The sequence below is a fragment of the Oryctolagus cuniculus genome, chromosome 7 (assembly GCF_964237555.1).
Source record: "Oryctolagus cuniculus chromosome 7, mOryCun1.1, whole genome shotgun sequence".
NCBI lineage: Eukaryota > Metazoa > Chordata > Mammalia > Lagomorpha > Leporidae > Oryctolagus > Oryctolagus cuniculus.
The window spans coordinates 133,305,836-133,332,000 of record NC_091438.1 but is presented as its reverse complement, the minus strand read 5'-3'; the positions used below and the strand labels follow the sequence as shown (position 1 = coordinate 133,332,000).

The window sequence follows — 26,165 nt, the reverse complement described above, 5'->3', positions numbered from 1 at the left end:
CCGGTTGCTCCCCTTCCAGTCCAGCTCTCTGCTGTGGCCCGGGAGGGCAGTGGAGGATGGCCCAAGTGCTTGGGCCCTGCACCCGCATGGGAGACCAGGAGAAGCACCTGGCTCCTGGCTTCGGATTGGCGCAGCGCACCAGCTGTAGCAGCCATTTTGGGGGGGTGAATCAAAGGAAAGGAAGACCTTTCTCTCTGTCTCTGTCTCTCACTGTCTAACTCTACCTGTCAAAAAAAAAAAAAAAAAAAACTATTAAGAACTAATTAACAGGTTTCTGTAAGGTTGCAGGATATAAGATCAATATAAAACATCAATTATATCTCTATACATTAGCCATAAACCTGAAAATAAAAACAATTTCACTTATACTAGCATCAAAAATAATAAAATACATGGCAACAAATTTAAAAGATGTATAAAATTTACACTCTGAAAATCACAAAACATCATTGAAACACATTAAAGAATAGGTAAACAAAAGGCAAGATATCGTATGTTCATGCATTAGGAGACTCAATGTTGTTAAGAAGGCAATACTCCCAAATTGATCGAAGATTCAGTACAATCCTTACCAAAATCTCAGCTGGATATTTTACATGAATTGGCAACGTTTATCCCCAAATTTATATGGAAATATAAGAGAATCAGAATAGCAAAAACAATCTTAAAAGAAAGTTGGAGGACTAGCAGTTCCTAAATGCAGAACTTACTAAAAAGCTACAGAATTCAAGACTGTGGTAGTGGCATAGAATAGATACACAAGGTACTTCAAATGTTTGTGGGAAATGGAATTAAACGGCAAGTTTAGGGGGAAATGGGTTAAGCTACTGCTTGGGATATCCATATCTCATTACCAGAATGCCTGGGTTCAAGTCCTGTCTCTGCTTCTGATCCAGTTTCTGTAACACACTAGGAGGCAGCAGCTGATGACCTCAGTGTTGCAGTTGCTGCCACCCACGTGGGAGACCTAGGCTTTGGCCGGAGCCAGTCCTGGCTTTGGCTGTTGTAGGTATTTGACAGTGAATCAGCCGATGGAAGATTTCTCTGTTTCCATTTCCCCCTCTCTGTCACTCTGCCTTTCAAATAACTTTTTAAAACAACTTTATTTTGGTGGAAGAAAATTTTGAAATCCATGCACATTTTTTCATAATGTACATTTTCTATAACTTTCTGAAGACTCCTCATATGCACAGACTTCAAACATTTTTGCACCAAAATAGGCTGATTTTTTTCTTTAAATAGATTTATTTATTTATTTGAAAGTCAAAGTTACAGAGAGAGGGAGTGATACAGAGAGAGATTTTCCACCCACTGGTTTTATCCCCAGATGACTACAATGGCCAGAGCTGGGCCAGGCTTCAGCCAGGAACCAGGAGCTACTTCTGGGTCTCCCACATCGGAACAGGAGCCCAAATACTTGGGCCATCTTCAACGGCTTTTCCCAGGAGCATTGGTGGGAGCTGGAGTAGAAGTGGAGCAGTTGGGACAGGAACTGGCACCCATTTGGGATGCCCGCATCAAAGGTGGCCGCCCAAAGCTGATCTCTTAATTCCATTTTCCCACGAACTTTTTGAAGTCCCTCAAACAGCTCAATAGCTGGAGTGTGGTTTGTAACCCCAGGGGTCATGTACCAGAAGCGTGGTCCTCAGTGTGGTGGTGCTGGGGTGGCACACTCTTGGTGGAAGGTAATTAGGTCCTCAGGGTGCTGCTTCAGAAGGGATCGATGCTGGCCTCGCTGCTAGAGGCTCCCTGGAGAGTTAAGACAGCTCCTGCCCGAACCCTCTCTGCACCTGCTTCCCGTCTCGCCATGTGCTCCCACCAGGATGTCATCTTCCACGAGGCTCTTCCCAGGGGCCAAACGGGGCCACCTGATTGTGGAACTCCAGCAAATTCCAAAACTGTGAGCTAAACACTCCTTTTTATTATACAGTGCCCGGCCTCAAGTACTGTGTTATAGCAACAGAAAACAGACTAATACAAATGGAGGAGAATTTACAATCCAGAAATAGCCCAGTCACCTCGGGTGCCAAGACGAACAGGAAAATAGCAGTGCTGGGACTGCTGGATTCCCACGTGCCAGGGAATGAGACTGGCCTCTTCCCTCACACGCTACACAAAAACTAACCCCAAAGGAATCCAAGAGCAGGAATGAGAGCTGAAACCACAGACTTCCTAGGGAGTACAGGAGGAAATCCAGGACCAGGACCAGAAGTGCAAGTGACAAGACACAAAAGTAGTAACTGAATTTCCCCAAAATTAAAATATTTTCTAAAGGACATCACAAAAGTGAAAATAGAACCCACAGAGTTAGAGAAAATATGTGCAGATCATCTGATAAAGGACCTGTGTCTTCTTAACAATAAAAAGATAAATGACCCAATTAAAAATGGGTAAAGGATCTGAACATTTTTCCAGAGATTTACAAATGACCAAGAAGCACATGAAGAGGTGCTCAACAGCTTAGCCTTCAGGGAATCCCCAACCCAAACCTCAGTACACTAGCAATGCACAACATGGGGACGGGCATAACCGAATAGACAATAACCAGGGTTGGTAGGAATGTGGATAAACTGGAAACCTCACACATTCCTGATGGGAATGCAGAGAACAGTCTGGCAGCTCCTCAAGCTGTGAAGAGTTATCATATCACCCAGCAATCCCAATTTCCAGGCACACATTCAAGAGAAAAACACACATCCCCAGAGCCGGTGCTGTGGCACAGCAGGTAAAGCTGTCACCTGCAGTGCCAGCATCCCATATGGGCGCCAGCTCGAGTCCCGGCTGATCTCCTTGCTAATGCACCAGGGAAAGCAACAGAAAGTGGTCCAAGGGCTTGGGCCCCTGCATTCATGTGGGAGACCCAGAAAAAGCCCCTGGCTCCTGGCATCAGACTGAACCAGTTCCAGCTGTTGTGGCCACTCGAGGAGTGAACCAGCAGATGGAAGATGTCTCTCTTTTCCCCTACCCCTCAGCCCTGTATCTCCCTCTCTGTGAACTCTGCCTTTCAAATAAATAAATTTTTTTTTTTTTTGACAGGTAGAGTTATAGACAGTGAGAGAGAGACACAGAGAAAGGTCTTCCTTCCATTGGTTCACTTCCCAAATGGCTGCTACGGCCGGCGCTACGTCAGCCTGAAGCCAGGAGCCAGATGCTTCTTCCGGGTCTCCCATGTGGGTGCAGGAGCCCAAGCGCTTGGGCCATCCTCCACTGCCTTCCCAGGCCTCAGCAGAGAGCTGGACTGGAAGAGAAGCAACCGGGACTAGAACCCGGCACCCATATGGGATGCTGGCGCCACAGGCGGATTAGCCAAGTGAGCCATGGCGCCAGCCCCTCAAATAAATAAATTAAAAAAAAAAAAAAAAAAAAAAAAAAAAAACATCTGGGGCCAGTGCTGTGGCATAGCGGGTAAAGCCGCTGCCTGCAGTGCCGGCATCCCATATGGGTGCTGGCTTGAGTCCAGGCTGCTCCACTTCTGATCCAGCTCTCTGCTGTGGCCTAGGAAAGCAGTAGAAGATGGCCCAAGTGTTTGGGCCCCTGCACCCACATGGGAGACCCTGAAAAACCTCCTGGCCACTGGCTTCAGATTGGCGCAGCTCCAGCTGTTGTAGCCAATTGGGGATTGAACCAGCGTATGGAAGACCTCTCTCTCTTTGCCTCTGTCTCTCCTTCTCTCTCTGTGTAACTCCTTCAAATAAATAAATAAATCTTTTTTTTTAAAGTCTGCACAAAAATATATACAAGGATGTTCAGAGCAGCATTATTCTTTTAATATTTATTTATTTGAAAGGCAGAGTTGGAGAGAGAGAGAGAGAGAGAGAGAGAGGTTCCATTGCTGGTTCACCCCCCAAATGGCAGCAATGGCTGGTGCTGCACAGATCCTAAGCCAGGAGCCAGGAGCTTCTTCCGGGTCTCCCACGCGGGTGCAGGGGCCCAAGCACTTGGGCCCTCCTCCACTGCTTTCCCAGGCCACAGCAGAGAGCTGGACTGGAAATTGAGCAGCCAGGACTCAAACTGGTGCCCATATAGGATGCTGGCACTGTAAGAGGCAGCTTTACCTGCTACGCCACAGTGCCAGCCCCAAGTAGCATTATTATTAATAGTCAAAAAGGAGAAATCACCCATAAACTCACCACCAAGTTACGTGTGGCTAAACAAGTTGAAGCATATTTATGCAGAATATTATCTGGCAATTAAAAGGAATGAAGAACTGATACGTGCTACCTCACGAAGGCCATATGAAAACATGTGCTCCTCATTCACTCTTTCAAACAAAATAAAAAATGTTTTAAAGATTTATTTATTTATTTGAGAGGCACAGTTAGAGAGAGAGGGAGAGACAGAAAGGTCTTCCATCTACTGACCCACCCTCCCAAATGGCCACAAAGGCTGGAGGTAGGCCAATGCAAATCCAGGAGCCAGGAGCTTCTTCCTGGTTTCCCACACAGGTGCAGGGGTCCAGACACCTGGGCCATCCTCCACTACCTTCTGTGCCATCAGCAGGGAGCTGGATCAGAAGAGCACCAGGACACGAACTGCCACTGCAGGTGGAGGCTCGACCCACTGCGCCATAGCACCAATCCTTGCAATAAAAACCTTTAAAAACAAAAACACCATTATGCCTACATATTGTGATTCCATGTCTACGGAACGTCTAGAATAGGCAAATCCACAGAGACAGAAAGGAGACAAGTGTTTATTTAGGGCTGGGCAACAACGTAGCAGGTTTTTGGGGTGATGAAAATGTTCTAAAATTATTTGTGGTGATGGTTGCCCAACATTGAGAAGGCATTTTACAAAACCATTTAAATGTATACTTTAGCTCGGGACCCTGCACCCATGTAGGAGACCCAGAAGACCTTGGCTCCTGGCTTTGGATTGGCACAGCTCCATCCAGCCGTTGCAGCCCACTGGGGAGTGAAGCAGCGGATGGAAGAGCTCTCTCTCTGCCTCTCCTTGTCTCTCTGTGAAACTCTTTCAGGTAAATAAATAAGTAAATCTAAAAAATCATATATTTGAAAAGTTACACATTAAAAAAAAGTATACTTTAAATAGGTGCATGGATGGTATGGAAACAGTATTCCAAAATGGCTGTGAAGATAACTGTACTACAACACGGCAAAAACACTGACACAGATCAGTACACAGAACAGCAGCGCAGGGCCGTCACCCGGGCATGTGTGTGACACAGTAGTATCACGGGAGGTCTTCCAGAGGAGGTGAGATTTGAATCTAAAAATAAAAGGCCTGCCTGGGGTTGGTGGGGGCCCTCAGGGGGGTATAGCAGGAGAAGCCCAGATCCCCATAGCTGGGATTCTAGACTGTGGGCGGTGTCACGGACCAGACCTGCCCATCAACATCAGTCTTAAATATCTGAATATTCAAACAGTTCCTGTGCATTTCCTGTGTGCTACATGCTACTCCAGAATACCGTGGTGATGGAGACAGACTAGGACAGCCTGTGTGAGGCTGACACTCCAGGAAAAGGGGGGAAAGTCTGTAACACGACTTCAGGGAGTAAGCAGATGGAGGGAAACGCAGCCAAGGAAAAACCAGAGTGAGGTGGCAGGAAAGGCTGTTTTAGAAAGGGCAGGTCAGGGCAGACCTCCTGGGCCAGGTTACAAATGGGTGGCATCTGAAAAAAGTGAGGGGCGAACCACTTGGTCACTGAAGGCAGGCCACTCGGGAGAGGGAGCAGCACTGTCAACAGCCCTGAGGCAGGTGTGAGCACAGTGTCAGCACAGAGCCAGGCCAGACCCCAGGTTGGCTCAGCACTGCAGGGCTGGGTCCAAGGTGGGCGCAGGCACGGGAGGGTTGCCAGCCAGGATGCTGTGGCCAGATTCATGCTTGAGAACGAGTGTCTGACTTCCCAAGATTAGACCAGCTGGGAGAAGCGGCGAGCTGGAAGCACAGAGAACAGCTAGGAGGGCCTGGTACCGTGGTGAAAGTGGCTGGGCCAGGGGACAGCTTGAACACAGATGTGACAGGGGGACAAGGTCACAGGAGCGAGTCAAGGATGAGCCCTAAGTTGGGACCAAGAGCGGAGTAGATGGCGGTGCCATTTACTCAAACAGGGGAGTGGGGGAAAATCAGTATGTGGCAGAAGAGAAGCTGTTTTGGCCACAGTGAGTCTGGGGCGCCCATGGGACATTTGGTGAAGATGACAGGTGGGCACCTGGGCAGCGCTCCGAAAGTCAGGGAGCAGCAAGCGTGGAAACTGTGTGGACAAGCTTAACTTAGAGGTCCCATTGGAAGTCCTTAGGTAAGACGTGACTGCCTGGGCTGTCAATGGGGCAATACTGCCCCCTAGGGGCTCTCTGGGAACTTCAGGCACGTTTTCGGCTAAGAGCAGGATGCTGCTGGCACGGCTGGGATAGGTTGGGTCCTCCAACATCCCACCTACTGGACAATTACTCTCAATCTTCCTGGACTTTCAAATGCCCTGACAAACATTCACACAAGGATGAGAAAACTCCATTATAATGATCTGAGCCTAGAACTGAACTCAGTTTTCCAAATAAATTCAATGGATTATTTTGTTACTCTGAATTGTTCCAGAAATAAACTGAGGGACCACTTAATTGCTTTAAGATTTTACTTATTTGAAAGAGTTACAGAGAGAGGTAGAGAAAAAGAGGTCTTCCATCCACTGTTCCAATCCTCAAATGGCTGCAATAGCTGGAGTTGAGCCAATCTGAAGCCAGGAGCCAGGAGCTTCTTCCGTGTCTCCCATGTGGTTGCAGGGGCCCAAGGACATGGGCCATCCTCTGCTGCTTTCCCAGGCACATTAGCAGGGAGCTGGGTAAGAAGTGGAGCAGCTGGGACTTGAACCAGTGCCTGTATGGGAGGCCAGCACTATAGGTCGGGGGTTTAACCCATTGCGCCACAGTGCTGGCCCCCATTTAATTGCTTTCTGTTCAGAATTTTACCAAGAGATTTTTTTTAAAAAGATTTATTTATTTATTTATTTGAAAGTCAGAGTTACACAGAGGGAGGGAGGGAGGGGGTCTTCTATCTGCTGGTTCACTCCCCAGTTGGCACCAATGGCCGGAGCTACACTGATCCAAAGCCAGGAGACAGGAGCTTCTTCCGGGTCTCCCATGTGGGTGCAGGGGTCCAAGGACATGGGCCATCTTCTGCTGCTTTCCCAGGCCATAGCAGAGAGCTGGATTGGAAGTGGAACAGCCAGGACTCGAACTGGTGCCCATATGGGATGCCAGCACTGGGGCCGGCAGCTTTACCCACTATGCCACAGCACTGGTCCCACCAAGAGATTTTTAGAAAATCATGTTGCTGTGATTCTGCCAACACCATATACCTATACCAGTGCGCATTACCAACTCTTGCTCTGAGCAGAAAGGTTTAAATATTTTAGACACTTAAATGCTTAAATAGCTTATATATGCAGTTGTGTCCAGACATTTAAATACAGGAATATGTTTTTCAATATTTCAAGGATACACACACACACACCCCGGTATACATATTGGTTGGGAAGCCTGCACCCCATATCAGAGAGCCTGGGTTCAAGTCTCAGCTCCTGCTCCTAGCTTCCTGCTGATGTGCACCCTGGCAGGTTTCTGAACTGACATGGGAGACCTAGATCGAGTTCCTAGCTCTTGGCTTCAACCCACAGCAATGTAGACATCTGGGGAGTAAACCAACAGATGGGAGTTCTCTCTTCAGCTCTCAAGTAAGTAATGTAGGATCTACTAGCTAGGACTTTTCATCTCAGCAGAGATTAGTATTAGATTAGTATTAGCCCTAAGAGGCGGGTACAGGGCTAAGGACCACTGAAGTAAATGGGGGAAATGGATATGGCAGACAGACCCAGGCTGAGCCCTGGGTCCTCTGATAATTTAGAGGCTGGGATTTGAACCCAGGAGTCAGGAGGGCAGAGGGCAAGCAGGGGAGCAGGGTGTTCTGTCGGCCACATGAACAGGTAGCAAGAACATGATGCAGCCTCCAACACTGCTGCAAGGTGAGAAAAAGGATGGGACTTGTGGCCAGCGCCGAGTAGGGGCTCAGCCTACAACTGTGGCGTTGGTATCCATATGGGTGCCAGTTCATGTCCCGTCTGCTCCTCTTCCAATCCAGCTCTATGCTGTGACCTGGGAAAGTACTGGAAGATGGCCCAAGTGCTTGGGCCCCTGCACCCATGTGGGAGACCCCAAGGAAGCTCCTGACTCCTGGGTTCAAATCAGCCCAGCTCTGCCCATTGCAGCCATTTGGGGAGTGAACTGGGGAATGGGAGACTTCTCTGTCTCTCCCTCTGTAACTCCATTTCTCAAAAAAGGGATGGGATTTGCCTCTGGCAAGCTGGACAATGCTGGCATCTGTGATGAGAGGGGAAGGGGTAGGAGTAGGGGTGTGGGTGGCGGTGCGGGAGAAAGTCTCTCTGAAGGGGCTGAGGAAACAAGCAGTGAGTCTACATAATTGTTTTTCTAAAATTTGAAAATTGTTTTATATTGAGCATTTCAAGAAAGAAAATTACAATGATTTTAAAATGCAATCCCTGGATTCAATAAATATCCCTTACAACCATACCTCATCAATATCTACAAATATACACAGATAGCTTAAGAATAAGTAAATAACTAGATAAACTACAAACCTCAAACCTCAAGGATGGGGAGCAAGCATCATCATGTCTAACACCCCCCACACACACCTTTTCTGGGAGGGAGGAAGTGATCAAGCCCATCCTCAAATGCCTATAGCAGCTGGGACTGGCCCAGGGCCACTCCAAAATGGGAACACAATCTGGGGCTCCCCGGAGGGTGGTAAGAACCAAATGACTTGAGCGATCCCTGCCACCTTCCAGGGTTTGCATCAACCAGAAGCTGGAGCAGGCAATCAAACCCAGACTCTCCAACGTGGGACACAGGCTTCCTACCTGCTAAGTTAAACGTCTGCTCCGGCCAGCGTTTAACAAACAGGATTCATGTTTGTTTCTAACACATACACATCCCCTAGAAAAACTAGACTCCCGATGCTAACAATCTGAAACTGTGACCTTTGTTATCTCTTAAATAATCAGGACCCTTGGGCCCGCATCCCATATGCGCACTGGTTAGAGACCAGGCTGCTCCACATCCCATCCAGCTCCCTGCTAATGCACCTGCGAAACCCTCGGAATATGGCCCAAGTGTTTGGGCCCCTGCACCCCCCTGGGAGACCAAGCAGCAGCTCCTGGCTTTGGCCTGGTCCAGCCGTGGCCATTGTGGCCATTTGGGGGAGTGAACGAGCGGACAGATGATCTGTCTTTCCACCTAGCTCTGTAATTCTCCACTTCAAGTAAATAAATCTTAAAATAGAAAATCAATCGGGACGCCCGATCAGAAGCTTCCGGTGCTTGTGCTCCTTTGGTGCAGCCATTCAGGTGAGGGTCAGAACGCTTGTTCGCCACGGCAGACGCTATGCGAGCAGCAGGTGAGGGCAGGCACTGTGATGCAGCGGGAGAAGCCACCACTTGGAACACTTGCATCCCATACCAGAGTGCCTAGGACAGACTCCCCGCCCCACTTCAAATCCCCACCCTGGGAGGCAAGGACAGCTCACATGGGAGACCCAGATGGAGTTCCTGACTCCTGGCTGTGGCTTTGCCCAGGTCTGGCTGTTGTGGTCATTTTAAGAGTGAACCAGTGATCTCCTTTTCTCTCATTCTGCCTTTCCAATAAAAATAAATTTTCAGCACACACACACACAAAGCAGCAGGTCACTTTCTGTACAAACTCTGAGCCATCAAGAGGGAACCAATTGGGACTCCTTATACGAGCAATTAAACACATTAAGTCTAAGCCAAGGACAGGTTGTTGTCAGAGTTAAGCTGCTGCTTAGACACTGGCATTTCCTATTAAAGCGCTGGTGCAAGTCCTGGCCGCTCCACTTTCCATCCAGTTACCCACTAATATGCCTGGTAAACAATGAAGGATGGCCCAAGTTCTTGGGCCCCTGGCTAGGGCCTGGCCCAGACCCAGCTGTTACAGCCATTTGGGAAGTGAACTAGTGGATGGAAGATCTGTCTCTCCCTTTCTCTGTCACTCTATCTTTAAGATAAACAAATTTTTTACAAAAAAAAGCCTTAGCTTATGGTGTTGTAGGTTAAGCTTCCACCTGAGGTGCTGGCATCCCATATGGAGACCAGTTCTAGTCCCATCTGCTCCACTTCCAATCCAGCTCCCTGCTACTATGCCAGGGAAAGAAGTGGAAGATGGACCAAGTCCTTGAGTCCCTGCACCCCTGTAAGAGACCCAGAAGAAATTCCTGGCTCCTGGCTTTGGCCTGGCCCAACCTCAGCTGTTGAGACCATTTAGGGAGTGAACCACTAGATGGAAGACCTCTCTTTCTGCAACTCTGCCTCTCAAATAAATAAATCTTTAAAAAATTAAAAAAAAAAAAATCCTTAGCCAGCATTACAAACACAAAGCATTTAGAGTAAATGTATGAATATAAGCCCAAGTGGCTTTTTGTCTTATTTCTGAAACAAAGCGAGGGTTCCAACGGGGCCACTGTAAGCTGGGGGGCACAGGACGATCTGCTGACCCCTCTTCCCCAAGTGCCCTCTGAGGCTGTGGGATCTGGCTTGATCTTAGGAAGACCTCATGTGTTTGCGGGCAGACTCCATGTGCTTCACAAACAGGATGCCTTTGCCAAGCAGGAGCCCTGGGGCCCCACTGACGCTCAGATGTTCATTTCACTGGGGTTGGTCCACTACGAAGAGTCCTCCTGGACAAGACCAACGCCTTCCAACAGCACCCTGTAGTCTCAGGAAACTTGTGGGGTTCAATCTGACAAGAGGGTGGTGTCTGTGTGGCCCAAGCCACCATTCTTCCTTGGTGTTTTGGTGCAGGCAAGATGGCCAAGAAGCTGGACAAAAAGCAGCTTTGTTAAAAATGGAGTGACAAAGGTGGCGGCGGCGGCAGAGGCCCGTGGGGGTGAGGGAGTTTACCTTGTAAAGGTGGAAGAGCTGCAGCCTGGGTGCAGATGGGATGGGGGGGGGGGGAGGGAGGGAAGGAAGGAGGGTGGGGGGAAATAGGGAGGAGCAGGAGAGGGAGGCGGGCAGTGTCAGCCACAGGAGGCTCCCACGGCCACAGGAAGGAAGGAGGGGAGGACAGCTGGCTCCTGAGGGCTGCTTGGGCAGAGTCGATCAGGCCAGAGGAAGACAAAACGGTTGTGATCGTTTCTATAAACAACGGAGAGCATCAGCTGAGCGAGAACATGCAGGGTGGCCCGGAGGGCTGAGTGAGGAACAGGTGCGCCTTCTGTCCAGAAGGGGCAAGAATCACCTGTGGCAATCTGGGAGGACCGCTGGCCACTGCCCAAGGCGCCCTTGAGACCCAAGCTGGCCAGCTTGAAGGGGCCCAGGTGCACACTAGCTCAAGAAGGCTGGGCGCCACGGCAAGAGTAAGGAAGCACCAAAGAGGCATGGGGTGTGAGGGGGACAGACAGGAAAGCCTGGGTGCAGGGGGCAGAGGGAGTAAACACGAGGGCGACCCGGGACCCACGCCGGTCTTGGGAACCTCTGAAAGGACTGCACGGTGTGGATCAGGTAATAACATTCTATCAGTTATTAAGATAATCGAAAATGAATCTTGATGTGAATGGAAGGGGAGAGGGAGTGGGAAAGGGGAGGGTTGTGGGTGGGAGGGACGGTATGGGGGGGGGGAAGCCATTGTAACCCATGAGTCGTACTTTGGAAATTTATATTCATTAAATAAAAGATAAAAAAAAAATTCTATCAGTGCTCACTCTGGGATTTTGAGAACTCTGCTGTGTTAGTATTAGAAGTGCCCGTTCGCAGGAAACACTCCCTGAAGTAGTTAGGGGAGAAGGTGCACGAAGTTCCCAATCTACTGTCAAATGTCAAATGGCTTAAAACACCATGCACTGTCTGTGCAGCTTCCTTTTGATAACGGAGACAAACAGCAACTAGGATTCACAAAAAAATAAATAAAATAACCTTTTGAAGCCCCAAACTAAGTCACTGCAGGAGGGCTGGGTCTCCCCAGGCTCCCTGTCCCTTGGCCACAACCATAGCCCGTGCTTCTGGTCCAGAGCCTGGCACGTCACCAGACTCCTACCTGGTCCTGTGTATGAGGATTTAGTTTTCATCATCAAACGTCTTCCCATAGATGGAATCACCCCTGGTGCCACTGGGGTTTATGAAATCCCCACCTTGGCACTTGAACCAGGAAACTGCAGTGGAAGCTGCTTTCCTTGCAGCCAAAGCCCTTTTTTATTTGACAGGCAGAGTTTGGCAGTGTGAGAGATAGAAAGGTATTCCTTCCATTGGTTCACTCCCCAAATGGTTGCTATAGCCGGCACGCTGCGCCAATCCAAAGGCAGGAGCCAGGTGCTTCCTCCTGGTCTCCCATGCGAGTGCAGGGCCCGAGCACTTGGGCCATCCTCCACTGCCTTCCCGGGCCACAGCAGAGAGCTGGACTGGAAGAGGAACAACCGGGATTAGAACCCAGTGCCCATATGGGATGCCAGCACCGCAGATGGAGGATTAACCAAGTGAGCCATGGCGCCACGCTGGCCCCCAAAGCCCTTTCCATGGGTGCACAGGGAACAGAAATTCCCTGGGGTTAAGAAAAAAGGGCTGAGGTTAAAAATATCTAACTAGAGAATTCAATTGCCACGTTCAAGCATCTGAAACAGTGTTTGGGGCAGGCATTTGACCTAGCAGTCGGGATGCTGCTTGGGCTGCCCCATCCCGTATCAGAGTACCTGGATTCGAGTTCTGCCCCTAATTCCAGCTTCTAATGCAGTCCTTGGGAGGCAGCAGGCGACGGACGGCAAGTAATCGGGTCCCTGCCACACACACAGATCCAGATTGAGATCATCAGGGCAGACAGGCTTTGTAAAAAATGGTAGTGGCAGTGAAAAGAAGGGGTCAAAGAAGGGACCTCTCTCTAGAGGGGAGAACTTCCACTTTGATGATGGCCCTGTCTAAATAAGGTCGGAGTTTGTGGACTCAAGAGGCTTCCATAGCCTTGCAGCTCAGGACAAGAGCCTCAGGTGACCAGACGTCATATATAGTGTTAGTTGTTAAATCAACAACAGGAGAACTGTGCACTTACTCTCCATGTAGGATCTCTGTCCTTAGTGAGTTGTACTATGAGAATTAACGGTAAAACTAGTCTTCAAACAGTACTTTATACTTTGTGTCTGTGTGGGTGCAATCTGTTGAAATCTTTACTTAGTATATACTAAGTTGATCTGTATATAAAAATAATTAAAAGTGAATCTTAATGAAGAATTGGATGGGAGAGGGAGTAGGTGGGATGACTTGAGGGTGGAAGGGCAGGTACAGGGGAAGAACCACTATAATCCAAAAGCTGTACCTACGAAATTTGTATTTATTAAATAAAAGCCTTCTTATAAAAAAATGGTGGTGGGACACTGATGTTAGGAAAGAGGTGAAGTTGGATCCATCTCTCACTCCATTGTAAATCCCAAATGCATCAGCTACCTAAATGTGCAGAAAAAATTACAAATACCAGGAGACAACACAGGTTCAATTCTTCTATAATTTGGATATAAGCAAGGAGTTTGGGAGACCCAGAAGCAGCTCCTGGCTCCTGATCAGCTCAGCTGTGACTGTTGTGGCCATTTGTGGAATAAACCAGAAGAATGGAAAACTTCTCTCTCTGGATCTACTTCTCTGAAACTCTTTCAAATAAATAAAATAAATTTTTAAAATAAAAAAAATTATATCAGAGCACCAGTTTCAGTACAGCTGTTCCACTTCCCATGGAGCTCCCTGCTAATGAACCTGGAGAAGCAGTACTTGGGCTATGGCCACCCATATGGGAGACCCATATGGTGTTCCTGTCTCCCTTCAGCATGGCCCCACCCCAACTGTTGAAGTCCTTTGGGGAGTGAACCAGCAGAACTTTGTCTCCCTCTCTATATATCACTTTTCCAAACAAAAAAAAGGAAGCAAAATAATAAAGGAAAAAACAAACTGGAAGAGTTATTCATGTATACCATGAATACCAGAACATAAAATAACATCAAATTACGGATCTACTCCTAGCAGGGAACTGATGAGGTTTATACTCTGCTTTGTGGCCGTGGTTCCCTGCTCATCACTCCTTTTCCAGATTCTTGGCCTTTCTGCAGCAGTGGAGGTCCCTGGAGGGCAGCACACCTGGAAAGGGCAAGGAAGCTCCACACTGCACCCTTCCTGCCCTCAGCTCGGACTCTTCTGTCTGTATCCTTTGTAGTACACTTCATAGTAAGCTGTTAGCTAAAGTGCTTCCTTAAGTTCTGTGAGAATTAATTGAACAAGCAAATTAATTGAACTAAAGAGGTGTGAGAATCCCAATTTATAGCTGGTCAGAATTACAGGTAAATTGGGAAGCTGGCACTGTGGCATAGTGGGTAGAACAGCCACCTGGAATGCTGGCATCCCATATAGGTGCCAGTTCGAGTCCTGGCTGCTCCACTTCTGATCCAGCACCTGCTGATGTGCCTGGGAAAGCAGAGGAGGATGGTCCAGGTCCTTGGACCCCTGCACCCTCATGGGAGACCCAGAAGACGCTTCTGGCTTCAGACTGGCCCTGCCCCGAAAGTTGTGGCATTTGGGGAGTAAACCAGTGGATGGAAAGTTTCTCTCTGCCCCTCTAACTCTTGCCTTTTAAATAAAATAAATTTAAAAAATAAAAAGAATTATAGGTAAATCTACCTGAGGCTTCCTACTGGCATTCAAAGTTGGGGCAGGGGACTTGAGGACTGACCTCCCAGCCTGTGGGATCTGACACTGTCTCTGGGTAGCCATGGTCAGAATTAAGCTAGGGTTTGCCTAGACAGATGTGTAGACTCTAGGACTCACTTCCAACACAACCAAAGATAACCCTTCAAAGATTGAATCAACAGCTCTAGGTTCAATTCCAAACCGACAGAAGAGCAATTACAAATTCTCATCAAAACCTTTAACCAAAAACCTTACTCATGTTACGCTATCAAACAAAAACTTGCTTTGAAAATCTATACTGGGAGCTGGCATGGTGGCGTAGAGGGTAAAGCCATCACCTGCAGTGCCAGCATCCTATATGGGCACTGGTTCAAGTCCTGGCTGCTCCACTCCCAATCCAGCTCTCTGCTATGGCCTAGGAAATCAGTGGAAGACGGCCCAAGTCCTTGGCCCCCTGAACCTGCGTGGGAAGACCTGGAGGAAGATCCTGGCTCCTGGCTTCAGATCGGTGCAGCTTGGGCCATTGTGGCCAATTGGAGAGTGAACCAGCGGATGGAAGACCTCTCTTTCTCTCTGCCTCTCCTTCTCAAATAAATAAATCTTAAAAAAAAAAAAAAACTCATAAAACATCTGAAAATCTATACTGAAGAGACCGGCACTGTGGCTTAGTAGGCTGAGGCTCCACCTATGGCGCTGGCATCTCATATAGGTGACAGTTTATGTCCCAGCTGCTCCTCTTCCAATCCAGCTTTCTCCTTGTGGCCTGGGAAAGCAGAAGATGGCTCAAGTGCTCCCCTGCGTGGGAGACCCAGAAGCAGCTCCTGGATCCTGGCTTCAGATCAACCCAGATACATCCATTGCAGCCATTTGGGGAGTGAACCAACAGATGGAAGACCTGTCTGTCTCTCCCTCTCAAATAAAATGGAAGGGAAGAGGATGGGAGAAAAATCTATCTTGAAGAGTCAAGATTCTGGATTTGGTTTCAGAATAGAAGAGCTAGGCACCAACACCGGAAAAGACCAGAACTTAAAGAATCAAGCCAAGGCAACAGATTACGTTTAAGAGCAGATTCAAAACAGAGAAGCCAGATGATGTCATATTAGTACAGTTCTTCTGAATCCCACACCTTCACAAAGCATTTATGAAAACTTTTACCCTAGAATTGGTTCCAGAGAACTTGCTAAAGAAACTGGGGTTCCTGAGCTAAGAGTCCCAATATGGTTGTCCAAATCAAAGTTCTAGACTCCATGTCCAGAGACAGGAATAGGTGATGAGTCCTGAAGCAAGACAGGGACAGGATCTCTGAGATAGTCTCGGGATCTGGCCGAGGAGCCTGTTGTGTCCACTGCTTCCTGAGGGGAGTGACCACAAAGTATCCTCTCACGTCCCAGAGTCAGGAGCTGGCCACAGTCCCTGAGGCCTCTTCCCATGCCTGTGAACATGCCGAGGAATTCCACTGCCAGCAATCAATTTAGGATGTAGATATTGTTTGTCAGTGTCTGCCCACTGAGTGCCTGCTACAGGCCGGCACTGTGGTGTATAAGCTCTCTCTGCATATAGCCTAGGAAAGCAGAAGCTGGCCCAAGCGCTTGGACCTTGCAACCAAGTGGGAGCCCCGGAAGTTCCTGGCTTCAGATAGGCCTAGCTCTGGTTGTTGCGGCCATTTAGGGAGTACACCAGCGGATGGATGGAAGATCTGTCCTTTTTTTTTTGGACAGGCAGAGTGGACAGTGAGAGAGACAGAGAGAAAGGTCTTCCTTTTACATTGGTTCACCCCCCAATGGCCGCTGCGGCTGTTGCACCGCGCTGATCCGAAGCCAGGAGCCAGGTGCTTCTCCTGGTCTCCCATGGGGTGCAGGGCCCAAGGACTTGGGCCATCCTCCACTGCACTCCCGGGCCACTGCAGAGAGCTGGACTGGAAGGAAAGCAACTGGAACAAAATCCGGCACCCCGACCGGGACTAGAACCTCGGGGTGCCGGCACCACAGGCGGAGGATTAGCCTAGTGAGCTGCGGCACCGGCCCCTCTGTCTGTCCTCTCTTTCTGTAACTCTCTCAATCAAATAAAATCTTAAAAAAAAAGTTGAAAGCCAGACCCATTATTTTTATTGCATTTCATTACATACTTTTAAGCTGGAAAGCTAGAAGGCAAGTTATTGAAGTTAACTAAAGACCTAAAATGGAGATTAGGAAAAAAACCTAGTTTATAATACATAAAACTAATAGAAAAGGAAAAAGAAGCAAATTTTATTTCAGTATGCTAAGAAGCACATTTCAGTGGGAAAATTAGTTATTTTGTGTTCTATTTAAAGTTAGATTTTAACAGGGCCAGCAATGTGAAATAGTGGGTTAAGCCACTATCTATAGTGCCGGCTTCTCTTATGGGTGCCAGCTGCAGTCCTGGCTGCTCCACTTCTGACCTAGCTCCCTGCTAACGTGCCTGGGAAGGCAATGGAAGACGACTCAAGTGCTTGGGGCCCTGCCACCCATGTGGGAGACCTGGATGAAGCTCCTGGCTCCTGGCTTTGGTCTGGCCCAGCTCTGGCCATTGCAGCCATTTGGGGAGTGAATCAGCAGAAAGAAGATCTATCTCCTTCTAATTCTGCCTTTCAAATAAAGAAATCTTAACATGATAATCTTGTAATTTAAGATCTATAAAATTAAAGAAAAAAAAAACACTGAAATCAATTTGTATGCAAACTCAAAGCAAGTCTGAATTGTAACTAAAGGAGTAAAAATGGGACTTAGAAAAATGGATGACTGGGCAAAGACAACCAGAGATTTGGGAGGTCAGCCACAGGGATTTTCAAAAATTATCTCACATAAAATGAAATAAATCTTTAAAAAAGAAAAGGGAATAGTATAATTTCATATGTACTTTATTGTAGTTTTGACTTTTAAAAGATTTGAGAGGCAGAGTTACAGAAAGAGGGGAAGACAGAGAGAGATGTCTTCCATCTGCTGGTTCATTCCCCAAATGGCCACAACAGCTGAGCTGATCTAAGCCAGGAGCCTGGAGCTTCTTCTGGGTCTCCATGAATGTAAGGACTTGGGCCATCTTCTGCTGCTTTCCCAGACACATAGTAGGGAGCTGGATCAGAAGTAGAGCAGCGGGGACTTGAACTGGAGCCCATATGGGTAAAGCCACAGGCAGTGGCTTTATCTGCTATGCCACAGAGCCGGCCCTAGTTTGGACTCTTGAAGCATGTTATTGTTTACACAAGAACTTAAAATTAGGAGAGGGCATTTGGCACAGCAGTTAAAGCCGCTGCTTGCGACACCCACATACCCATTATCAGAGTGCCACGTTCTAGTCCTGGCTCCTCTATTTCTGATACAGATTCTGATAATGAGCACCCGCTGTCTCTCTGCCTTTCAAATAGAAAGAAAACAAATTTCTAAAAAGACAAAAACTCACACGAGAACTAAATACGTGGTTCTGGGTTATGGGGAAAGTCTGCCATAAAGAACAGTATTGGGACAATCAGCAAAACTTGACTATGGACTATCCATTAGATGGCTCTAGCATTCAATTTCCTTGATTGAGAATTGAACCATGATTAAGTATTTAGGAATGAAAAGTCCCCATTGCTGTAACTAATTTCCAAATAATAACAACCATAGGCATACATATGTAGACAACAAATATTAACAACGGAAGAAAATACATAAAATATGTCATTCATTATATTCTCACAACTTTACAGGCTGGAATTTTTTCAAATATCACCCACTTGGAAAGCTTCTGGGATGGTCCTGGGGTCTGTTAGAGATGGAACACCTAACCATGGGCTCTGCCAAATCAAGTCATAATGTCCGGCAGGCCCAACAACTTGTTGCACCCTAAGATGGATACAGGGCATTCAGGATCAGGCACAGCGGGACACACACACACACACACACAAGCTTCACTGGCAGGTGACCGGCTCCCCAGTGTTGAATCCACCTCTTCTTCTGTTGACACCTTGGGTCACACGGAGGTCCCTTAGGACCAGTTAGCACAGGAAGGAAAAGGTCAGGATTGGTTCACTGATAGGTGGGTTGGTTCAGTATATGGGAACACGCTGAAAATGGACTGCCACTGCACAAAGCCCTACTTGGGGTGGCTTTGCAACAGTGATGAGGGGCAATCCTCTCAAACAGCAGAGCTTCAGGTGACAACTCCGGGAGCAAAGAACACAGGCCCCACGGCAGTGTGACACATCCCTTGGATAACAGGTCAGGAACCTGGAAGAAAACATGGAAGGCTAAGGGCTAGAAGGTACAGGAGAGTGTACAGTATGTGAAGATCTTTGATGAAGATCTTTGACGTTACTGCCCGGCAGACAACACCCATCTCAACAGAGAGAGTAAACAACCACAGAAAGAGAAACTCAGTGAGCTGACATCAGCCAGCTTCTCTCAAAGGTCACTGCAGTGCTGGCCCAACAGGCATATGAACTAAGTAGCCATGGGAACCAGATTACAGGCAATATGAGACCAACACCGAGCTCCACTCACCAAGGCTGAGCCAGCTACTACCACGACCACCAGATACCCAAACTACTAGGAACTAAGGCCAACGCTGAGCCTTCGAGGTGGCAAGCTGACTGCAGCAGACCTCTCAGGCCCACAGGGCTGTAATTAGCCTGCTGTAGACACGCATTTGCTTCCACTGCCTACGGGGCTTCAGCTGACTCCATGATCCTCGTGCTTACACAATCAAATGACATAGCACATGTATGCTTTGGCTGGAATGTGTGCCCTCCAAAATTCATGCTAGGCGTTGGGGCCTTCAAACGGTAATTAGGTCATGAGGGCTCCTCTCCTGAATGGAACGAAGGTCTTTACATGCAGTCTTCAGCAGGCTGCCTTTCTCCCTTCTGCAACATGAGGACACTATTCCTCTGCTCCCAGAGAACACAGCCCTCCCCAAACCTACTAGTGTCTTCCTCCTGGACTTCTCAGCGTTCAGAAGTGTGAAAAACAGAATTTTTCTTTATAAATTACCCAGTCTCTGGAATTTTGTTGCTACACAAAAATGGACTAAGACACTGCATAACGTTGCATCAACAGCAAAGGAGGCACAGCAGACAGCGCACGAACGTGGGACGCACTGTTCCTGTCACAAACCACACCACTCAGAACTGACCGACAGAGGGCAAGGCCTACAGGTGCAGATGAGGCACCAGTTTAGAAATGATACCTTGAGGCCAGCACTGAGGTGAAGTGGGCTAAACCTCGCCTGGCACACCAGCATCCCATGTGGGTGCCTGTTCTTCTCCCGGCTGCTCCTCTTCCGATCCAGCTCTCTGCTAAGGCCTGGGAGAGCAGTGGAAGATGGCCCAAGTCCTTGGGACCCTGCACCCACATGGGACTCCCAGAACAAACTCTTGGTTCCTGGCTTCAGATCAGCCCAGCTCTGGCCATTGTGGCCAACTGGGGAGTGAACCAGCAGATGGAAGACCTCTCTCTCTGCCTCTCCTCTCTGTAACTCTTTCAAATAAATAAATCTTTAAAAAGAATAAAATAAAATAGATACCCTGCCCAGCGTTATGGCATAGTGGGGAAAGTTCCCATTTCTGACACTGGCATCCCATTTGAGTGCTGGTTCTGTCCCGTATGTTCTACTTCCAATCCAGCTCCTTGCCTGGGAAGAGCCCTGCCACCCATGTGGGAGACCCAAATGAAGTTCCTGGCTTCAGCTAAGCCCCACCCTGGCCATTGCAGCTATCTAGGGAGTAAATTGGCAGATGGAAGATCTCTCTCCCTATTTCAAATAAATAATTAAATCTTAAAAAAGGAAGTGTGGGGAAATTAGGCACATGTGGCAATTCAAAGATGGTGCCTGCAGGGAAATTAGGCACACATGGCAATTCAAAGATGGTGCCCAAAGGAAGTAAGGTGGGCGGTACCCAAAGTCGTTTACCACCAAAGCTGATTGGCCGCGCAGCATCAGGGGAGATGACACTGATCGTGAGTATACAGACATATGGCTGGTCCTGTAAAAAGTCACCCCGTAAAATGACCTTTTAAGTAATTGGTTGGTCCTTATGCCCTGCCCCAGTAATCCTGCAGTCTTGTGCTTTAAAGAGGCCTTGCTACACGTGCAATAAACCGAGTTCTTGCTTGCTTGACTTGACTCCCCACTGCGTCTGATTGTCTCCAGGATCAAGAGGCTGGGGAACAGGTGAGCGGTGCACTTACCTTTCTTCGGACCCAGTCCATCCTCGTTCGGGTGGACTAAGACCCAGCAGGAAGAGGGGCCAGTGCTGTGGCACTGCAATGCCAGCATCCCATGAGTGAGTATTGGTTGGAGACACAGCTGCTCCACTTCAGATCAAGTTCCCTGCTAATGCCCCTGAGAAAGCAGAAGATGACCCAAGTCCTTGAGCCCCTGCCATACATGTCGGAGACCCAGAATTAGCTCCTGGCTTCAGCCTGACCCAACCCCGGTTGTTGTAGTCATTGGGGGATTGGATCAGCAGATGGAAGATCTCTCTGCCTTTCAAATAAAAAAATCTTAAGAAACAAAGGTTAAGGATCAGAACCCCAGCTCTACAAAAAAGAGCAAAGCAAAGCTAAGCTACCCTTCGAGGATGGGCCCAATATGCGTCCTGGGTCAGTGACCATTGGAAAATGTCTGTCTGGGGGTCCCGGCACCAAAGGCAGACGCTGGAACGATCCTGCTTCCCATCACTCTTCCTCTCAAGCCCCACAGATCCAGGCTTTGAGTATGGAAGTCTTGGTGCCCAGATAGTTAAAACTTCCACCCACAGAGACAACCAGAATCCCATTAAACTCTAAGCTGTGACTGCTGCCTCATCACATGAAGCTCCTTAAGGCAAGAGATAAGAAAAGGCACTGCATGTAAAGCCACTGCCTGCAATGGCAGCATCCCATATGGGTGCCAGTTTGAGTCTTGGCTGCTCTACTTCCAACCCAGCTCCATGCTAATGCATCTGGGAAAGCAGAAGACAGCCCAAGTCGCTGGGTCCCTGCCATCCACATGAGAGACCCAGAAGAAGCTCCTGGCTTCCGCCTGGCCTGCCCAGCTTAGAGTCATTGCGGCCATTTGGGGAACGAACCATAGGATGGAAGATCCGTCTGTCTCTGTCTAACTCTGCCTTTCAAATAAATAAGTAAATCTTTAAAATAGATATGAAGACTTTCTTTAAACTACGAGCAACTCTGATTAACATAAAAACGTTATATATTAAAACAGAAAGGAGGCCGGCGCCGCAGCTCACTAGGCTAATCCTCCACCTTGCGGCACCGGCACACCGGGTTCTAGTCCCGGTCGGGGCGCCGGATTCTGTCCCGGTTGCTCCTCTTCCAGGCCAGCTCTCTGCTGTGGCCAGGGAGTGCAGTGGAGGATGGCCCAAGTGCTTGGGCCCTGCACCCCATGGGAGACCAGGATAAGTACTTGGCTCCTGGCTTCGGATCAACGCGGTGCGCCGGCTGCAGCGCGCTGGCCGCGGTGGCCATTGGAGGGTGAGCCAACGGCAAAGGAAGACCTTTCTGTCTTTCTCACTGTCCACTCTGTAAAAAAAGAAAAACAAAAAAAACAGAAAGGAGTGTAGGTCAAAAGTGCTATGAGTATTTAAGAAAAACACAACTGTCAGTAGTAGTTGCATCTGGGATAAGGGACAGAGACGGTGGAGGAAATATTTTAGCTATTAATTTATGCACTTAAAAACAGTAACCTTCCAATGGAAAAACCTAGTAAATTTCTCCTTAACAAGTGGTCAAAATTACCATCACAAATATTTGAAGTGATATCATGTACTTCCTTATACAGCGTGCTAACACTTTTGTGGTAATCATGCCAAAACACACAACCTAAATGTGCTCATGAAGAAAACACCGAGAAAAGCCTTAAACACAACTGGTCTGTTTTCTCCAAAGATGTCAAAATCAACAAAGACAACGAAAAAGCAAGAAACTAATTCAAATGAAAGGAAACTAAAAAGACTCAACAATTAAATGCAATGTGTGCGCTCGTCAGGGAAGAAAAATTACTAAAATTAGAGGACAACATTGGAACGTATGATGAAATCTGGCTGGAATATTCAAGTATTGTGTCAAATTTCACAAGTTCGATTTTGTTAACGTATTTATTTATTTTGCAAGTCAGAGAGAGGGAGAGACAGAGATTGATCTCCCATCCACTGATCACTCCCCAAATGGCTGCAATGGCCGGGGCTGAGTCAGGCTGAAGCCAGGAGCCAGGAGCTTTTATCCAGGTCTCACGAAAAGGGTGCAGGCGCCCAAGCACCCCGCCATCTTCTGCTGCTTTCCCAGGTGCATTAGTGGGGAGCTGGACTAGAAGCAGAGCATCCGGGACTCCAAACAGTGCCCATATGGAACACCAGTGTTCCAAGTGGCAGCAGCTTAACCCATTATACCATAATGCCAGCTCCAAGAGATTCTTATGGAAACATATACTGAAGTATTTCCTAGCTACCAGCTCTGCTACCTGCCAGTGCAGACACTGGGAAGCAGCAGTGATGGGTCAAATAACTGGGTTTCTGCTACCTATCTGGGAAACAGGTGTTAAGCTCCTAGATTTGGCCCTGGCCCAGCCCTGGCCACTGTGGGCATTTTGGGAACCAGCAAATAAGAGCAAATTCTCTGCCTCTCAAATAAGCAATTTTTTTTAATGCCTGCTCTGTTTCATGTTACCAAATGCTAGGGTTGAGAGCTCTCGGATGAACTCAACCAGAAACAGTATCAAGGGCCTAGGGTCCAGGCAGCTCCCTTCCTTCCCCAGCTGCCCAGCATCCTGACCAGAGTCCTACTCACCTGGCATGGGCACAGGACTGAATACAGCAGGAGCATCTGGATGCGGTCAGCCAGTTTGGCCCAACCTTGATGTCCATGTACACCCGAGGGTTTGACCGAGCCTTATTTTGCAGTGGGCTCTCCCTGGGTACAGAAGAAACGTGCTAGTTAGAGAGAACTGCCTGACTTCCCAAACACAAGCACAAACAACACCAGCGAGCAGGCTGGATGGAGCAAGGGGCTGACAGGGAAGGGAAGCTCTTGGTCTGACCGGGATACAGGAGGCGGGAGTCATGGCCACAACACCCAGCAGTGACGCACAGTGACAGGAGACCTTGGCACTATCTCAACCCAGCTCCAGGCACGCTGTCTCATCATCCTGTGTCCCCCTGCCAGCAGTCAGAGAACCACATTCTTCTGGCCCCCACTGTACAACTCCCACCATCTTCCAACTCTGGTTCAAGCCCAGCCACCATAATCCAGTTAAGCAGATGCATTCGCATACCAGCCCCTCCTGTTTCTAGCCCTGCAGAGTCATAGGCTGGCTGTCTGGAAGAACAAGGCAGGGCAACCCTCTTGCTCAGAAGACAATGGAGGAGGCTGGGGCCTTGCTTTATCCTCTAAGACAAGCCTGACTAGAGGATAAGTTAGATGGATATTCAGTGGAAATTCCCCTCTGTAGCTTGGATTCACAGTTCAAGGTACTGACATTGAGCTTTTAGGCCAAAAATTAAGAGTTATTAAATAAACAGATGTGGCCTCTACCCTGAGGTGCTGGTTATGGAGTTGGGGAAGGCATACAGATCCTAGAGCTCTATAGCCTGAGTTCAAGTCTCAGCCCCACCACTGATGAGCTGTATAATGCAGGACAAGGTATTTGACCTCATTGTGCCCGTTTCCTTCCCCAGAAGTGGAGATAACAACAGTTCTTATCTCAAAGAACTATTATTAGGACTAAGTATTTGTGAAGCACTTAGAACACTTGCTGGAACATGTAAGCATGTAAGCATTTGTTAAATACTGAACTTCAACAGAATGGAGTAAATGCTAGATAAAGGGTATCACAGAAGCCTAGGGTCATGGAAGCCTGGAAGGGACATTCATCTGCGTCTCTAGGCACGTTTTTCCCTTCCTACTCACCTAGCTAGATCTTAGGAATTTAACAGAGCACAGATTCCATTCAGGTGATGGAGAGCAGACATAGGACAAACAGGAATGGGTGGTGTCAAGCCAGAGGGCTCAGAGCTCTGCAGGACCCATGTTCTGCATTCTGACAGAGGCACCCTGAACCAGGCCTGGAAGCCCACTTTAACCAGCACTCCTAACACACCTCGAGCCCCTGCAGAGGGCTGAATAGGGCCACCCAGGATTTCACTTCTAGACCTCAGAATGTCATCTTACTTAGAAATAGTTATCATAGATGTAACTAGTTAACCTGTGAAATATTTTCTTAAGTCACAGAATACAGGAAAGGCCATGTAAAGAGAGAAATTAGTGACGCTAAAAGCCATGGATTTGTGAGGAGCCACCACAATCTAGAAGAGGCAAGGAAGGATTCCTCTAGGGAAGACTTCAGACGATCATGGCCCTCTTAACACCTTGATTTTAGAGTAAATTACTTCGGTTTTCACCACTCTTAGGTAGGTTGCTATTATAGCCCCAGGAGGAAACTACTACACCTACTTCTTATAATCGGTGGCTTTTTATAATCAATGATGAGAGTGACAATCATCAAATACTAAATAGCGGAAATTTCTTACCTCGGCAAACTCAAATTCAATGAAAGAATTCTTGGTGCTCCTCTACAAAAGCAGAAATTGATCATTAATATGTAGACAGCAGGAGAAAACATATACAGCTACCTTCTAAAATACTTCTGATTATATTTTACATTGCTTCTGGAAATATTAGTCATTTTTTAAAAATATAGCCAAATAATGCACAAGATTTTTAACCAGTTCTACTACTAATTTTAAGTTGCTTCCCATTTTGGATAACAGTTTGTAAGACCCAAGTCCATAACCACACCACCACCCTGGCCTTCCTGAGCTCATGTTGCGTTGCAGCAAATGCACACACAGGAGAGCAGGGACCCAATACTTAAGGGTACACAAAAATCACTTCCTTGGTACACGCCTTCCCCATTCTCCAGACCTCATCTAGCTTGATCACAATCTCCTAAATGGGCTCAGTTTCTCATTTAGTCACTAGGATTCTCGGTACAAACCTTCTTACCGCATCACCAATGGACTGACTGGTCATTCCCCAAATGCCTGTGCCCAGCCCTGGTCATCAGCGCCCATCACACAGCCACATCTCACTGTCACCAACCCTAGCTATTCGTGGAACCCTTTCCTCTAAGAGTGAGACTGGGATTTACAGGAAGAATGGACACCAGATGAAGGCTGAGGTAACAAGCACCTGTCCTGGGTCCTGGGTGATGAGCCTGCTCTCACAGGCTGGGTGCCACAGCAGACCCATGCCAGGTTTCCTGGGACCACGGGTCTGTACCCTGTCTACTCTGTCACCAACCCTGACTCATCATGCTGGTCCGTCCTCCAACCCAGAGATCACATTTGGAGGAAGCCATCTTGCCCAACCCGCTGTTCCAACTGCCAGGTGGAGCTGAATTTCACAGGGAACTTAACAGTCACAGTCACAAAGCACGGGGCTGTCACGAAATAGGGACACCTATTTCAGAT

At 48.0% G+C, this 26,165-nt stretch overlaps 1 protein-coding gene across 1 annotated transcript in view; it reads right to left on the bottom strand.

The window, feature by feature from the left end:
* Nucleotides 1–26,165, bottom strand: part of LOC138850673 (peptidyl-prolyl cis-trans isomerase E-like) — a 28,579-nt gene that overhangs the window by 1,798 nt on the left and 616 nt on the right. Inside the window, exons 2-4 of the mRNA XM_070078724.1 lie at nt 25,224–25,265; nt 23,485–23,607; nt 20,887–21,040 (exon numbers count right to left, since the gene is read on the bottom strand). Of these exons, the coding sequence (XP_069934825.1) occupies nt 20,887–20,974 (88 nt within the window). The 5' untranslated portion in view covers nt 20,975–21,040; nt 23,485–23,607; nt 25,224–25,265. The remainder of the gene's footprint in view (nt 1–20,886; nt 21,041–23,484; nt 23,608–25,223; nt 25,266–26,165) is intronic.